At 44.9% G+C, this 16,774-nt stretch overlaps 1 protein-coding gene across 2 annotated transcripts in view; it reads right to left on the reverse strand.

Moving 5' to 3' along the window:
• Positions 1–1,417: 1,417 nt before the first annotated feature.
• The window catches only part of LOC122550927 (neuroligin-4, X-linked), a 308,072-nt gene continuing 292,715 nt past the window's right edge, over positions 1,418–16,774 (reverse strand). For both annotated transcript variants that reach the window (XM_043692405.2, XM_043692404.2), the window contains 2 exons: positions 6,775–7,564; positions 1,418–4,101 (listed from right to left, as the gene is read on the reverse strand). In XM_043692405.2, the coding sequence (XP_043548340.1) occupies positions 3,234–4,101; positions 6,775–7,564 (1,658 nt within the window). In that variant the 3' untranslated portion in view covers positions 1,418–3,233. The remainder of the gene's footprint in view (positions 4,102–6,774; positions 7,565–16,774) is intronic.

Here is a 16,774-nt window from a genome sequence, read left to right on the forward strand (position 1 = left end):
AGAGACCAGCATTTTTATCACCCATCCGAGGGCAATTAAGATACAATCATACTGCTGTGGGTCTGGAGTCATATGTAGACCAGAACAGCTGAGAGATGGCAGCTCTCTTCCTGAAAGGACATTAGTGAACCAGATGACTTTTTACTCAATTGACAATAGATTTATGGTCATCATTAGATTCTTAATTCAATTCCAATATCTGCCATGGCAGAATTTGAACCCAGGTCCCTAGGATATTACCAAAGTCTCTGGATTAATAGTCTAGTGATAATAGCACTCCTCTTTTACAATAGTAAAAAGGTTTTGTTTAAATTGTTGTAAAAACCTACCTGATTCACTGAAGTGCTTTAGGGAAGAAAATCTGCCATTCTTATTTGGCATGGGCTCCATGTGACTCCAGAACCACAGCAACACAGTTGGCTCTTAACTGCCCTGTGAAATGGCCCAGCAAGTCACTCACTCAGCCCTCCTGAGGGAGGAAGCTGCCATCCTTACCTAGTCTGGCTTGTACATGACTCCAGACTCACAGCAAAATGATTGACTCTCGCTCAGCCCAAGGGCAATTAGGGATGTGTGAGAAATGTTACCCTGTTCAGCAAGGTCAACATCCCATGAAGGAGTTAAAAATAAAAACAAATGCAAGTTATTCCTGCCTTTCGGCTCCTGTATTTCAAATGATCCACTCCTCCCATTAAGTAATGTTAACTGGATCCAGTTACTAATAATCCAGTAATCGAGTGATCATATGTTTGAATGTCACCATGGCACTTGAATTCAGTTTCATTTTAAATCTAGATATAAGAAACAGTCAAAGGTGGCCATGGAGCTGGTGGAATGTTGCAAAAACACAATTACTTCGGTTAAGGAAATCTGCCATCCTGGTACAACATGAAACTAGGTCCTTCACCAACATGGTTGACAGTCAACAGGTGGAGTAGATTTGAAGAGCCAATTCCTTTCACCTGCTCCTACTTTCTACATTCCAACTGCTGTCTGAAATGGCTAACAAGGCACCCAACCTGCTCCCCAGGTCAAAGACCATGAACATTTCAGGACAACTACAACTGGGCAACCAATGTCAACATTACAGAAGAGAGCAACCATTGCCCCTGGGTCAAAATCCTGGAATTCCCTCCCTAAGGGCATTGTGGGTCAACCCCACAGCATGTAAATTGCAGCAGATCAAGAAGGCAGCTCAACACCACTTTCTCAACGGCTACTAGGGCCAGGCAATAAATGCTGGCCCAGATCCCTTGGGTGAATACAAAACATCCCGAGAGCGAGTTTCACAAAGTTCAGGTTTAGATGGAGGAATACCATGCATTAAAAATTTCAGAACATTGAAGGTGCACTGACGATGGTTATGGAGTTCTGTGAGATTTAATCATTCATAACAAAAGTACAATAAATTAGAAAATAGTGTGATCATTTTATTTAAAAAAGCTGCTGAAAATTTTATATATATATATATGTCCAGCCAAAAGGTCATTGTCTATTATCACTTAAGGCAAACAAAAGTGAACAAAAACATATACATCGATATACTACATTTAAAGACCCTTCGTGCTTCAAAATGTATAGGACATAATGAGATAAAGAATACACACAGTTAACAAGATTCAAATGAAAGTATATTACTTGTATTCTAGACTTGTGTCCTTACGAGGTATGTTTCTCCCAAAGGCAAAACCATGTTCAATCTGTCTATCATTCCCCAAAGCAGATAATTATCCCTTAACCTTTGTACCCCGAACATCTCGAAGTTTGTGATCTGGAAAATTTCAATACGGACCCTCTAGGGTTGCGAGGCACTCTCACCGAGCAGGAGAAACTGTGTCCCTAGTCACTGACCCCCTCAGACACATCGCCTGGACCTGCTAATCCAAACTGAGTCAGTCATCAGCTTGTTGCAAGCCCCATCCCTCCCACAAAAGGCAAATAACAAAAGCATTGTCCTGAAGAATTGATGCAAGATGGATGATGAGAGAAAACTTTTTTTTTGTCATCTGCTTTAAATATTAACAGTATCGTTTATTTGTAAATTCTCCATATCCTGCCCAACTGCCTTCAGGACTCCACAAGTCATATGTTGTCTTGTATCCTGACTCACCTTTTCCTTCCTGATCATGTACCAAAAGAAAATACAAATCCACAGTCGCTCGCTACGATACTTAAACATGCACCTAACATAATCTAAAACAGAGATAAGCTAAGTTACATAGAAGAAATGTTCTGGGCAATAAGCATAAGCGGGCATATCTTCTACAGAGGTTGATGTTACAAATTCCCTAGCCTCAAAAGTACTTCAGGTACCATAATATCCAGGTAAAGTAATTGGCAGAGAACAGAGATGGTTCATCTCATGTATATACAGAAAGAACATGATATAAAGCACAAGCTGTCTAAAAGCTGACCCTTTAAAACTTAAAAAGAACGATAAAAGCATTTTTTTTCTTTAAACCCACAGCTATTTACAAATGTTTACAAAGTTTCATAAATACAGTTCAGAGGGACAAGTCAGTCTCACTTCATACAGGCTTGGGATCCACGCAACTGAATTGTCCTTTCATCGATGAAATGGGATATTCATCAAGTGCAGTACCATCACACATCTCAATTAAAAAAAAAGCCTTTGTTCGATCATTAATTCCTGGCAATAAGGGTGTAACACAGCATGGCACATTGAAGACACTGTACAATCACTTACTTTGAAACGAGAGCTATCCTTTGTTGAATACACTGTCCTATGGTTTATATTTCTCACTGTCTCTGCCAGATGGTTAGAAAAGATCCACAATTCTCTGCGCTGTTGGACACTGAGCTGTCAGTTCCATCTGATACAGTGGAATATTTGAATTAGTTTTTCAAATGTTCATCATTTATAAAAGACTTCTGCTTTCAACTCTGATTGTAGAATGCACTGTTCCTCTTTATTTTGTTTTTATTTTGTCTTTCCCTTGGCTATGTTAATTGAAACAATACAACCGTGAAGTGAATATAGCAACTTATCCCCTTCCCACCCCCACCACCCTCTCCACCAAAAAGAAAGTAGTTACTCCGATATTTGTCTTCTACTTGCGGATGGTTTGCTGACAAGTTCTGCTTCGCCGCTTGTTAAAATTGTGTTGAAAAAATGGAAAAAAAAAGAAACAAAATGAGATTTCTCGCTCAATTGGGGGAGGGGAGGTGGGAAACTCAAATGGGGGTAAAAGGGTCTCCTCCAACAGGGGGAGCTATACCCGAGTGGTGGAATGTGCGTGGGGCAAGCTCGTACTGTTTTGTCCACCGGTGAACGTGTTGAAGGTGTGCAGGGGCTGCATTGCAGCCAGGGTGTTGGGGATCATGGGGATGGTGTTGGGGGTCATGAGCGGGATGTCGTCCGGTGACCTCCTCAGGGTCAGGGCGTAGTCGGGTGGGTAGGTGAGCCTCAGGGTGTCGTGGGTCTGCATCGCCTCACACTCGTGCTCGTGGTCCATTTGCTTCATCTGCAGTGACATCATCTCCTCGTTCTGGAGGTGAGCCAGGTCGTTGGCGGTGCCTCCACCACCCCCTCTCTGGGGGCTCTGTCGCCGGTGTGTCTCGTGTCGCCGCTTGTCCTTCTTGTAGTAGAGGGCAGCAAACGCCAGGATGTTCAGGAAGAGCAGCGACGCCCCCACAGCAATGGTGACGCTTAGCTCGGTCGAATAGTCCCTCTTGTCTTCAATCAGGACTGTCGTCTCTTCAGGGCTGGACTTGCGCGTATCTTTGGCCTGCTTGTTGGGGTTGTGGGAAGGTGTCAGAGGCGGCCGCTTGGTGGTGGAGGACCACAGCTTCCCTGGGGCCCGTCGGGTCACGTAAGGGAATGGCGTGGAGTCGGTCTGCGGCACTTTGGTGGTGGTTGACACGTACTGGAAGATTTCGTTCAGATTGTGAAGGTGGGGGACCAATTCTAGCCAGAAGGCCACTTTCGTAGCACGGTAATGCTCCCTCACCCTGGGCTTCAGGCCGATGTGAAGGTACAGTTGATCCTTTGGATTATACTTTGACCAGGCCACCTCCTCAAACCGGTTGGGTTTTGTGTGGATGAATTTTGTGTCTTGTGGAACGGGCTGGTTTGGGTCACTGGAGGGAAAAGTCAGAAAGTGATTTTAATGGCGCAACATTTCAGGATTTTTAAACACAAACCCCCACTGACAAGGGTAATGTACTTTATGAGGAGAGGTATTTTGCCCTGGGAAGTTGCTTTTCAGGGCTCACGTTGAGATACATGGTTAATGTTAAAATTTCACCCCTCACCCCAGTCAATCGTCTTCCCTTGATATTGAGGCCTAGTTTGCTTTAACTCCTACTGCTCAATTGCAACAAAGAACAGTACAGCACAGGAACAGGCCCTTCGGCCTTCAGTGGCAATATATGAAGTCTTTTTTAAACAGGAATCTTTTTGCCTCTACACTGTCTGCATCCCTCTATTGACTGCCTATTCGAGTATCTGTCAAGTTGCCTCTTAAACATTGCTATTGTATCTGCCTCCACCACCTCCTCTGGCAATACATTCCAGGCACTTACCATCCTTTGTGGAAAAATCTTGCCTCTCCTACCTCCTTCAAACTTACCCTGTTTTTATTTTAAACTTGCATACCCCAGTAATTGATATTTCTACCCTGGGAAAAAAGACCACGATTATCCATTCTATCCATGCCTCTCAGAGTTTTGTAAATTTTTATCAGGTCGCTCCTCATTTCTTGAAGTTCAAGTGAAAACAACCTTCCTCAGACAGGTACAAAGGCAAGGTTACATCACTGCTTCAAGTTTCAATGGCAGCAAAACGGAGCTCTATTAAGGCTAGATGATCCTTATCCACCAAATCAGGCTGAGAAGGTTCAACATTGACCCGATCATTCAGGCAACCATGGCCTGGAGTTTATGCCAGTACTTGCAGGAAACACAACGGGCAATGGACAATGATATGCAGATTAGGTGGATTAGCCATGCTAATTAACGCATAGCATCCAGGAATGGGTAGGCCAGCTGGATTGACCGTGTTAAATGGTCTGTAGTGTCCAGAGATGTGTAGGACAGGTGGATTGTCCATGTTAAGTAGTCTGTCATGTCCAGAGATCTGTAGGCTAGGTGGATTGGCCAAATTAAATAGCCAGTAGTGTCAAGAGATGTGTAGGCTGGTAGATTGGCCATATTAAGTAGCTTGTAATGTCCAAAGATGTGTAGGCTCAGTGGATTGTCCATGTTAAATAGTCTGTAGTGTCCAGAGATGTGTAGGGTAGGTGAATTGGCCATGTTAAATAGTCCGAAGTGTCCAGGGATGTGTGGGCTAGGTGGATTGGCGATGTTAAGTAGTCCCATAGTGTCTAGGGATGCATTGACTAGGTAGGTTAGCCATAGGACATGTGGGGTTATGGGGAGCATCTGGGTGGGATGCTCTTCGGAGGGACAGTGCAGACTCAATGATCTCTTTCTACATGTTATTGATTCTATGATTCTATGACTTTTATGATCATTTTGTTTAGCAAGCTACTGTAAGAGCACAAGAACTAGGAGCAGGAGGAGGCCATTCAGCCCCTCGAGTCTGCTCCACCATTTGATACAACCAATGGCTGATCTTATCTCAGCCTCAACTCCACTTTCCATAACCCTTTAACCAGTTAACTCATTACAAATCTGTCTATCTCCCCCTTAAACTGACTCAAAGTCCCGCAATGCACTGTATTCTGGGGTAATGAATTCCACAGATCTTCAGACTAAATTATCAGGTCATTAATTTCAGTGAGATCATTGTTATAATCATTTGCCATGGCACAGATTGAGCTCCTCTCCGCTAAACAGTGCTGCAAGTCTTGTACACAGCAAGAGACCAGACGGGGCCCAGACTTAATGTCTCACTTGACAGTGCCTTCAGCAGTGCAATACTCCCTCAGTTATGCACCAGGAGGGTTAAGCTTTGTTCAAGTGCCTGGAGTGAAATTTGAATGCACTTCTGATGCAAAGGTATGAGCATTTCTGAACTGAACTGGGGTGTTGCCTTCAGTCATATAAATAGTCAACATCTCTTGCCAGGGTAGGAGAGTCCAAAACTAGAGGACTTAGGTTTAAGGTGAGAGGGGAAAGATTTAAAAGGGATCTAAGGGGCAACTTTTTCACGCAGCGGATGGGGCGTGTATGGAATGAGTTGCCAGAGGAAGTGGTGGAGGCTGATAAAATTAGGACTTCTAAAAGGCATTTGGATGGGTATATGAATGGGAAGGGTTTAGAGAGATATGGGCTGGTTGCTGGCAAATGGGCGAGATTAATTTAGGATATACTCAGTTCTGATGTAATGCTAAAAGTCAGGAAAGCTTGCATTCTACAAAGAACGGTCTAAATTTTTCAATCGCATTAAAGCCAAATCGCATTGAACAAGCACGTGTCGTAGCAGAACCGACTGCAATGGTTGGCATGGATGAGTTGGACTGAAGGGTCTGTTTATGTGCTGTACATCTCTATGACTCTATATTATTGGTTAGCTCGGTTGGCTCTTTCTAAGAGTGACACCAATTGTGTGATTTCAAATCCTGTAATGGCTGAGGTTACCATGACGGTTTGACCTTGCCCCTTTCCTGAGGTCTCAGTGACCCTCTCACCAGTGACCTCTGAGAGGGCAATCATCTGGGACTATCGTGACTTTCCTTGACATCTACTCAGTGTGTTCATTCAAGCCCAGAAGGCTGGAATGGAAACATATTACTTTGCAAGTTTAAAAAAACAATCCCCAAAAATTTGGAAGGGTAGAGCCCAACTCACCCTGTCTTTGCAAAGTTGGTCCAGTAAGTCATGACCACCGCACTGAGCATGACATCGTTCTTCGAGAAGTTGCAGGGGAAAAGCTCAGTGGGTCCAATCATGGGGACGCCAAAGACATAGGGGACCTCATCTCCGTGCGCAGCATCAGACCAGCCTGGCTTCATGTCGCTCTGGCAGTGGTGGTAAAAGGCGTAGAAATAGGTGGGTGAGCCATACTGGGCGTGTAGGTCTGCTGTCGCCACTGCTGGCGCTACCCACTGGTGGTCAGTGAACAGCGCCACAAGAGTCTTGCGGCGGGTCTCAGGGTTCTCCTTGTCCGCCCAGTCAGTGTACATGAACTTGATGGTCTCCCGTAGGGTGTCCTTCCCCTCCGGGTAGCCGTACAGGTTGTCGACAAAGTTGGAGACAGCGAAGTCGAAGTCGCTGGCCGAGATCCCGTCCTCGTTGTCCACCATGTTCTCCACAAACTTCAGGCCCTCGCCCTGGTTGACACCCAGCATGATGTCATAGTTGAGGAACTCGCCCTGCTCCATGAGGATCTGGGGGTCATCAGGAATGACGTCTCCGTCAATGACTGGCCCAAAAGCGATGTGGTAACGGGCAGGCATAATGTCCTGCTCAATCAGCTCCTTGTAGCTCTTCATCCGGAGGCACTCCACCAGGTCGATGGTGTCCAGCATACTGCAGCCAACCTTCTCTGCCAGCAAGCGGGTATACTTGGCAGGCTGGTAGTTAACAGCCCAGCTAGACAAGGCTGTCCCACTCTGAATAATTGCCTTCTGGAACAGACCTGTTGGTTCAATGAGAGAAACAACTTAATGGTAACATAAACAGGAGGTGGAGATGGCCCAATGGTATTAACACTAGAACCTTAATCAGATAATGTTCTGGGGGAGCAAAAGAAAACACAGAACTGCGGATGCTGTAAATCGGAGACAATAACAGAAATTTCTGGAGAAACTCTGCACTGGCAGTACCTGTGGAGGGAAAGCAGAGTGAACATTTTGGGTGCTGTGACCCTTTGTCAGGATTGATTGTAGTTATGAAAAGGTTGGTGTGTTGGCTGAAGATGGAGAGGGATGAGGGAGGTCAAAGGAGTAAAGGATAGGTAGGAATGGGCCCAGAGAAAAACAGAGAGATGAAAAGCAAACAGTAGGCAGATAAAGGAATGGTAAATGTCAGCGTGAGGGAATCAATAGCAACTAACAAGGACCATTAGGAGCTGACAATGGATTGTTGGTGGTAGCAGCCCATGTGATGACAAGGCCAGGTGCGTGGGGGTTGGGGTAAGGGCATGGAAGGGGGTGTTCAAGCCCTAAAATTGTTGAACTCGATATTGAGTCCTGAAGGCTGCAGCGTTCCCAAGCAGAAAATGAGGTGCTGTGCTTCCAGCTTGTGTTGAGCTTCACTGGAACACTGCAGCAAGCCTGAGACAGAGAGATTCACCAGGGGACAGGGTGGGGTGTTAAAGTGGTGGGTAACTGGAAGCTCCAGGTCATACTTGCAGACAGAATGCAGGTGTGCTGCAAAGGAGTCATGTCACCCATCTGTGCTTCATCTCCCCTGGGTAGAGGAGACTACATTATGAGCAGCGAGTACATTAGATGATATTGAGTTAAGTACAGGTAAACCACTGCTTCACTAGTGTTCTGGGGAACGGGGATCGAATCCCACCATGGCAGATGGTGGAATTTGAATTTATTAAAAATTAAAAATTGAGAATTTAATGCTGATCATTGTAGGAGGAAAAAAAAATCTGATTCACTAATATCCTTTATTGAATGTAACATCTGGTGAGATTGCAGACCACGACAATGTGGTTGACCCTTAACTCTGGAAATTAGGGATGGGCAATGCATGTTGGACTAACCAGTGACACCCAGATCCAATTAATGATTTTCTTTAAATGCAAGAGTAGGAAGTAATGCAGATAGACAAAAGAAGAGAAGCTTAAGAGTGGAAATACAGTGGCTTCCATTGGACATAAACATCAGCACAGATAAATTGGGACAAATGTCCTGCCTGTGCATTGCAATTACCCACAGGATATAGGTGCCAATAGTAAGGCTAACATTTATTGCCCATCCCTGTTAAATCAAGCGACTCATGAGCAACTTAGACTAAGGAGAGCCATTGCATATGATCTGTTTGGATTTCCAGAAGGCCTTTGACAAGGTGCCACACAGGAGGCTGCTAAATAAATTAAGAGCCCATGGTGTTGGAGGTGAGGTACTGACATGGACAGAGGATTGGCTGACCGGCAGAAGGCAGAGAGTGGGGATAAAGGAGTCTGTCTCAGTATGGCAGCCGGTGACTAGTGGTATTCTGCGGGGGTCACTGTTGTGACTACAACTATTCACATTATATATTAATGATCTGGATGAAGGAACTGAGGACATTGTTGCTAAGTTTGCAGTTGACACAATGATAGATGGAGGGACAGGTAGTGTTAAGGGGGCGGGGAGGCTGCAGAAGGACTCGGACAGGCTAGAAGAGTGGGCAGAGCAATGGCAGATGGAATACAATGTGGGAAAGTGTAAGGTTATGCACTTTGGGGGGAAGAACGAAGGCACGGACTATTTTCTAAACAGGAAAGGCTTCGCAATTCTGAAGTACAAAGCAACTTGGGAGTCTCAGTTCAGGATTCTCTTACGGATAAGATTCAGGTTCAGTTTGCAGTTGGGAAAGTAAATGCAATGTTAGCATTCATTTCAAGGGGGCTAGAATACAAGAGCACTGATGTACAGCTGAAGCTGTATAAGGCTCGGGTCAGACCATATTTAGAATATTGTGAGCAGTTTTGGGCCCTATATCAACGGAAGGACGTTCTAGTGTTGGTGGGTTTCCGGTGGAGGTTTATAAGAATGATCTCAGGGTTGAAGGGTTTGTCATTTGAGGAGTGATTGAGGACTCAATGGAGTTTAGGAGGATGAAGGGGGATCTCTGAAACTTCCAGAATACTAAGAGGCCTGCATTGAGTGGACATGGAGAAGATATTTCCAACAGTGGGAGAGATTAGGACCTGAGGCCACAGCCTCAGGATGATCCTTTAGAATGGAGATGAGGAGGAATTTCTTCAGCCAGAGAGTGGTGAATCTGTGGAACACATTGCTGCTGAGGGCTGTGGAGGCCAAGTCATTAAGTGTATTTAAAACAGAGATAGAAAGGTTCTTGATTGGTAAGGGGATCAGGGTTACAGGTAGAAGACAGGAGAATGGGGTTGAGAAACATGTCAGCCGTGATCAAATGGTGGAACAGACTCAATGGGCCGAATAGTCTGATTCTGCTCCTTTATCTTATGGGCTTATGTCAGAGGGCATAAGTGAACCACGTTGCTGTAGGTCTAGCACCGCATAGAACATAGAACATAGAACATAGAACAATACAGCACAGAACAGGCCCTTCGGCCCACGATGTTGTGCCGAACTTCTAACCTAGATTAAGTACCCATCCATGTACCTATCCAAATGCCGCTTAAAGGTCGCCAATGATTCCGACTCTACCACTCCCACGGGCAGTGCATTCCATGCCCCCACCACTCTCTGGGTAAAGAACCCACCCCTGACATCTTCCCTATACCTTCCACCCTTCACCTTAAATTTATGTCCCCTTGTAACACTCTGTTGTACCCGGGGAAAAAGTTTCTGACTGTCTACTCTATCTATTCCTCTGATCATCTTATAAACCTCTATCAAGTCACCCCTCATCCTTCGCCGTTCCAACGAGAAAAGGCCGAGAACTCTCAACCTATCCTCGTACGACTTCCTCTCCATTCCAGGCAACATCCTGGTAAATCTTCTCTGCACCCTCTCCAAAGCTTCCACATCTTTCCTAAAGTGAGGCGACCAGAACTGCACACAGTACTCCAACTGTGGCCTAACCAAAGTCCTGTACAGCTGCAACATCACTTCACGACTCTTGAATTCAATCCCTCTGCTAATGAACGATAATACTCCATAGGCCTTCTTACAAACTCTATCCACCTGAGTGGCAACCTTCAAAGATCTATGTACATAGACCCCAAGATCCCTCTGTTCCTCCACCTGACTAAGAACCCTACCATTAACCCTGTATTCCGCATTCTTATTTGTTCTTCCAAAATGGACAACCTCACACTTGGCAGGGTTGAACTCCATCTGCCACTCCTCAGCCCAGCTCTGCATCATACCTAAGTCCCTCTGCAGCCGACAACAGCCCTCCTCACTGTTCACAACTCCACCTATCTTCGTATCATCTGCAAATTTACTGACCCACCCTTCGACTCCCTTATCTAAGTCATTAATAAAAATTACAAACAGCAGAGGACCCAGAACTGATCCCTGCGGAACTCCACTTGTAACTGGGCTCCAGGCTGAATATTTACCATCTACCACCACTCTCTGCCTTCGACCGGTTAGCCAGTTTTCTATCCAATTGGCCAAATTTCCCTCTATCCCATGCCTCCTGACTTTCCGCATAAGCCTACCATGGGGAACCTTATCAAATGCCTTACTAAAATCCATGTACACTACATCCACTGCTCTTCCCTCATCCACATGCTTGGTCACCTCCTCGAAGAATTCAATAAGACTTGTAAGGCAAGACCTACCCTTCACAAATCCGTGCTGGCTGTCCCTAATCAAGCAGTGTCTTTCCAGATACTCATAAATCCTATCCCTCAGTACCCTTTCCATTACTTTGCCTACCACAGAAGTAAGACTAACAGGCCTGTAATTCCCGGGGTTATCCCTATTCCCTTTTTTGAACAGGGGCATGCAGCCAGGCCAGGTCAGGACAGCAGAGTACCTTCACTAAACGATAAATTGGCTTCTACAAGTAGAGATAATTGCTGTTACTGAAACTTGCTGCCAATTCCAGAATGCTAAAATGAATTAAATGCAAATTCTGCCATCCATCACAGTGAGATTTGAACCCACATTCCCAGGGCATTGACCTGGGGCAGTTGAATGACTAATCCTTTAAAATTACTAATTCCCCACCATCTCGCCGTAAAACTCTATGCAATTGTGTAGCAGTCGGCAGGATTTAAGTCTTTCATATTTAAAACAGGTTGTTGATTATATCGCCCAACAGCTATGAACCATTTGCATTACAGTCAATGCTAAACCTGTCGATTACAGGCTCTTGAGAGATCTGCACTGATTCTGACTGAAACCTTTCCATAAAACATCTGTTTCGTTTGCATTGAAGCTACCTAACCTCGCTGTGCATTTCCAGCCTCTGGTGCTGCCCTATTAGTTCGGGTGCACGGAGGTAAATAACCCCTTGTTGATTAGCAATCACCTCTCTGTACGTAATCCCCTCTTCCAGTGGTCACTACAAATTACTAAATACTTTCAGCACTGAACCAGAGCATTCGGTCTCACTAATCCATGGCAATATCAAAGCTCCATGCATGCCTGCTACCTCTCAGCACCAGGGACCCGGGTTTGATTCCAGCCTCAGGTGACAGTCTGTGTGGAGTTCGCACATTCTCCCCGTGTCTGTGTGGGCTTCCCTCCAGATGCTCCGGTTTCCTCCCACAGCCCAACAATGTGCAGATTAGGTGAATTGGCCATGCTGAATTGCCTGTAGTGTTCAGGGATTTCTCATAGAAACATAAAATCCCTACAGTGTGGAAACAGGTCATTCGGCCCAACAAGTCCACACCAAAGAGCAACCCACCCATATCTATTCCCCTACCTTATTGCTCTACAATTCCCCCGATTAATGAACCTAACCTACACATCCTGAACACTATAGACAGCTGGAGTGGCATGCCACTGATTTGTGAATCCCTGCAGAGCAGGGAGCTGGCCATTCAGCCCATTGAGGCCACACTGTCCCTCCAAAGAGCATCGCACCCCACCCCTGTACCCCTGCATTTCCTATGGCTAACCCACCTGCACATCCCTGAACACTATGGGCAATTTAGCACGGCTATTCCACCCTAACCTGCATATCTTTGGATTGCAGGGTGAAAACGGGGAACCTGGTGGAAACCCACGCAGACACGTGGAGAATGTGCAAACACCACACAGGCAGTCACCTGAGGTTGGAATGAAACTTGGGGCCCTGGCACTGTAGAGGCAGCTGTGCTAACTAGTGAGCCACCTTGTTGCATGTATTGGAACGGCATTGATATGGCAGCATTCTGTTCAGTAAATTAAACCTCCTGCTATCCAAATCAGGAGACAATGAGAATTTGAAGCTTGCTACCACTTGAGGAGGTTAAGATGAATGTCGTGAGTGTTTTTAAGGGGAAGGTAGATGAGGAGGGAAGGAATCATGGGATATGTCACTTGTGGTCTTTGATGAAGAAGGAGGGCAACTTATTTGGAGCACTAGCATGGTACAGTTGGACCAGCCAATCTTTTCTTATTTTTATTAATCTGTGAGAGGTGAGCATCACTGGCTGGGGCAATATTTATTGCCTGTCCTTAGTTGCCCTTAAGAAGGTGGTGGTGAGCTGCCTCCTTGAACTGCTCCAATCCATGTGCTGGAGGTAGACCCACAAAGCCATCCAGGATGGAATTCCAGGATTTTGACCCAACTACAGTGATGAAGGGTGATATATTTCCAAGTCAGGATGGTGAGTAGCTTGGAGGAAAATTGCAAGAGGTGGTGTTCCCAAGTATTTGCTGTCCTTGTCCTTCTAGACAATAGGAGTCACGGGTTTGAAAGGTGCTGTCTAAAGAGCCTTGGTGAGTTTCCACTGTGCTTCTTATAGATTGTGCACGCTGCTGCTGTAGAGTATTGGTGGCAGAGGGAATGGATGTTTGTGAATGCAGTGTTGGATTCTGTGTGTTCTATAAACAAAGACTTCTTGGTTTTGTCAACTCACAATCTGTCTGACTTTCTGTAAGTGTAGAGTGCTTATTTAACAAGTGCTCCTGAGTGGGACTGATTTGCAAACTTCGTGTGAACTGGCAGTGGAAATTCCAATACTAGGTGTCTTAAATAGGAGATGGTCACTAATTAATTCGATTAGAACTGTTTACTTCTTCACTCTCCCATATGGGATATGGGTGTCACTGGCAAGGCCAGCTTTTGTTGTTCGTCCCTAATTGCCCTTGCACCAATCAGCTGTCTTGACTATTTCAGAGGGCAATTAACAACCAACCCCATGGTTCTTTGGAGTCACGTGTAGGCCATACTAGGTAAAGATTGCAGATTTCTTTCCCTAAAGGGTATTAGTGAACCAGATTAGATTAGATTAGATTAGATTCCCGACAGCACGGAAACAGGCCCTTCGGCCCAACAGGTCCACACCGACCCTCCGAAGAGTAACCCACCCAGATCCATTTTCCTCTGACTAATGCACCTAGCACTATGGGCAATTTAGCATGGCCAATTCACCTGCACATCTTTGGACTGTGGGAGGAAACCGGAGCAACCAGAGGAAACCCACGTAGACACGGGGAGAATGTGCAAACTCCACACAGACTGTCACCCGAGGCTGAGAATCGAACCTGGGACCCTGGTGCTGTGAGGCAGCAGTGCTAACCACTGAGCCACCGTGATGGAGCTTCAGGACTGGAGTGACTATACAAAATGCAATATGGCTGCCATGCATGTGGTCAGTGACAGCTCATTGGACACCAGGAAACTGAAATTTGAGGAGATAGACAGATTTGTAACGGGTTAACGGACTATGGAGACGATACAGAAAAATGGAATTGAGGCTCAGATGAGATCAGCCATGATCATAATGAATGGCAGAGCAAACTCAAAGTGCCGAATTCTGCTCCTAGTTTTTATATTCTTATGCAAATTCCAATGAATTCTCCAGTTCTACCGTCACACAATAGAAATATTGCTACTGAAGCCACATACGGTTGTCTTGTGGTCTCTTTTTTTCTACATTATTGCACAACTGAAAGCAACAATACTCAAGAAGTTGCCAGCAGTTGAACACAAGACACAAGTTATTGTTTTATAAGACAATGCATTATGGTTCCACATCAGCAAATGGACTGGAACAGCTTCCAAACTGCCTCAGAATGTTATATTTGTTGAAGCTTCAAAGACGAACATAAACTGATGTCAGTTTACTTGAGCAGGGAAGAGTTCAGGATTGTCTCCAATGAAATGACTCTCAGCTGTCAGTTCAGGTTTGGCTTGAGCTGTGGCTATACATGGCTTCATACTTTTCGGATTAAGCAGCAAATCATTTGAGAACAATTTGCTCACACGTATCAAATTGGAACGTCAGGAAGTGACATCTTGATAACGCAACCACTGCTGAAGGGGAAACGATTGCCATTTTACAGAATGAGCTGTCCAGGCTCAATTGCTGTTCACTAACCTACACTGCAGTGCAGACTGTGAGAGTGAATCCACCATTACAGGACACTCAATAAACCCACTATTATATGACCTGCAATTAACTCATTATTACAGGTCATACCATAAACCCACCATTACAGGGCAAAAAGAAAACACCATGACAGGGCAAAAAAAAACCCTACCATTACAGAGCAAAAAATAAGCCCACCATTACAAGACACAATGGGGTGGCACAATGGCTCAGTGGTTAGCACTGTTACCTCACGGTGACTGCGACCCAGATTTGATTCCAGCCTCAGGCAACTGTCGGTGTGGAGTTTGCACATTTTCCCCGTGGCTGCAAGGGTTTCTTCTCACAGACCAAAGATGTGCGGATTAGGTGGATTGGCCATGGGAAAAGCAGGATTACAGGGATAGGGTGGGGAGGCTTGTGGATGCTCTTCCGCGGGTCAGTGTGGGACAAATGGCCTGACTAAACACTGTAGTGATTCTATGAAAAAACAAACTCACCGTTACAGGACATAAAGTAATCGGACCATTATGGGACATAGAACGAGCCCACTATTATGGAGTCAGAGAAACGAGAGGACTATTACAGGCTTAGGAACAATGAAGATAGGAGCAGAGTTAGGCCATTCAACCCCTCAGGCTTACTTCATCATTTAATAAGATCATGTTTTATCTCATTAGATTCTAAATTCCACAGTCCCATCTATCCTCAATAAACTTTGATTTTTCTGTCTTATGAGAATCTAATTACCTCTACCTTAAAACTATTCAGTGACCCCATTTTCATTGCCTTCTGAGTCAGAGAGCTACAAAGGCACAAAACTGTATGAGAGAAAGACATTCTCCTTACCTCTGTTCTGAAAAGGTGTTCCCTGATCTTAAAATAGTGACCCCAGATCTGAACCCCCTTATACGAGAAAACATCCTTTCGGTATCCACAGCTGATACACTTCCATCTCGTTACCACTCACTGTTCTAAATTCTAGTTGAAACAAGCCCAATCTGTCTAACTTCTCCTCAAAAGACAACCCACTCATTCCAGACATCAATCTCATAAACCTCTGAACTGACTCCAACAATTTTACATCCTTACTTACACAAGGACACCGAGCCAGCACACAGTTTTGAATATGAGGTCTTACATCTGAAACGTTACATCTTTGTCTTTATGTCTGATTCTTCATTAACCTTCTTGATTATGTACTCTACTTGCATATGAGAGCCATGACTTGGAGGTACTGATGTTAGACTGGGGTGACAAAGTTAAAACACCACACAACACCAAGTGACAGTGCTTCCAAATAAACCTGTTGGACTATAACCTGGTGTTGTGTGATTTTTAACGGCATATGAGAGGACCTATATCACTCTGCATCTTGGAATTCCAATTCTTCTCCAGTTAAATAACACTCTGCTTTTCCATTCTTCCTGTCAAAAGAACAATTTCACATTTTCCTAAATTATACTCCATCTGTCAGATATTTTCACACTTAGTCAACCTATCATTGTCTATAAATTCCTTATGCCTCCTTCACTATCTACTTTCCTGCCTATCTTTATGTCTTTTGCAAATGTATTGACTGTGCCTTCATTCCCCTCATCTAAGTTATTGATGTAAATCATGAGAAGGTGAATGGGGAGGCAATGGCCTAGTCCAGGAACTCCCCACATATGTTTGAGACACCACCCACGCCCTCCACCTCCTCCAAAACTTCCGTTTCCC

The sequence above is a fragment of the Chiloscyllium plagiosum genome, unplaced genomic scaffold (genome assembly GCF_037043375.1).
Source record: "Chiloscyllium plagiosum isolate Xiang-an unplaced genomic scaffold, Cpla_swu_hap1 HiC_scaffold_6, whole genome shotgun sequence".
Classification (NCBI taxonomy): Eukaryota; Metazoa; Chordata; class Chondrichthyes; order Orectolobiformes; family Hemiscylliidae; genus Chiloscyllium; species Chiloscyllium plagiosum.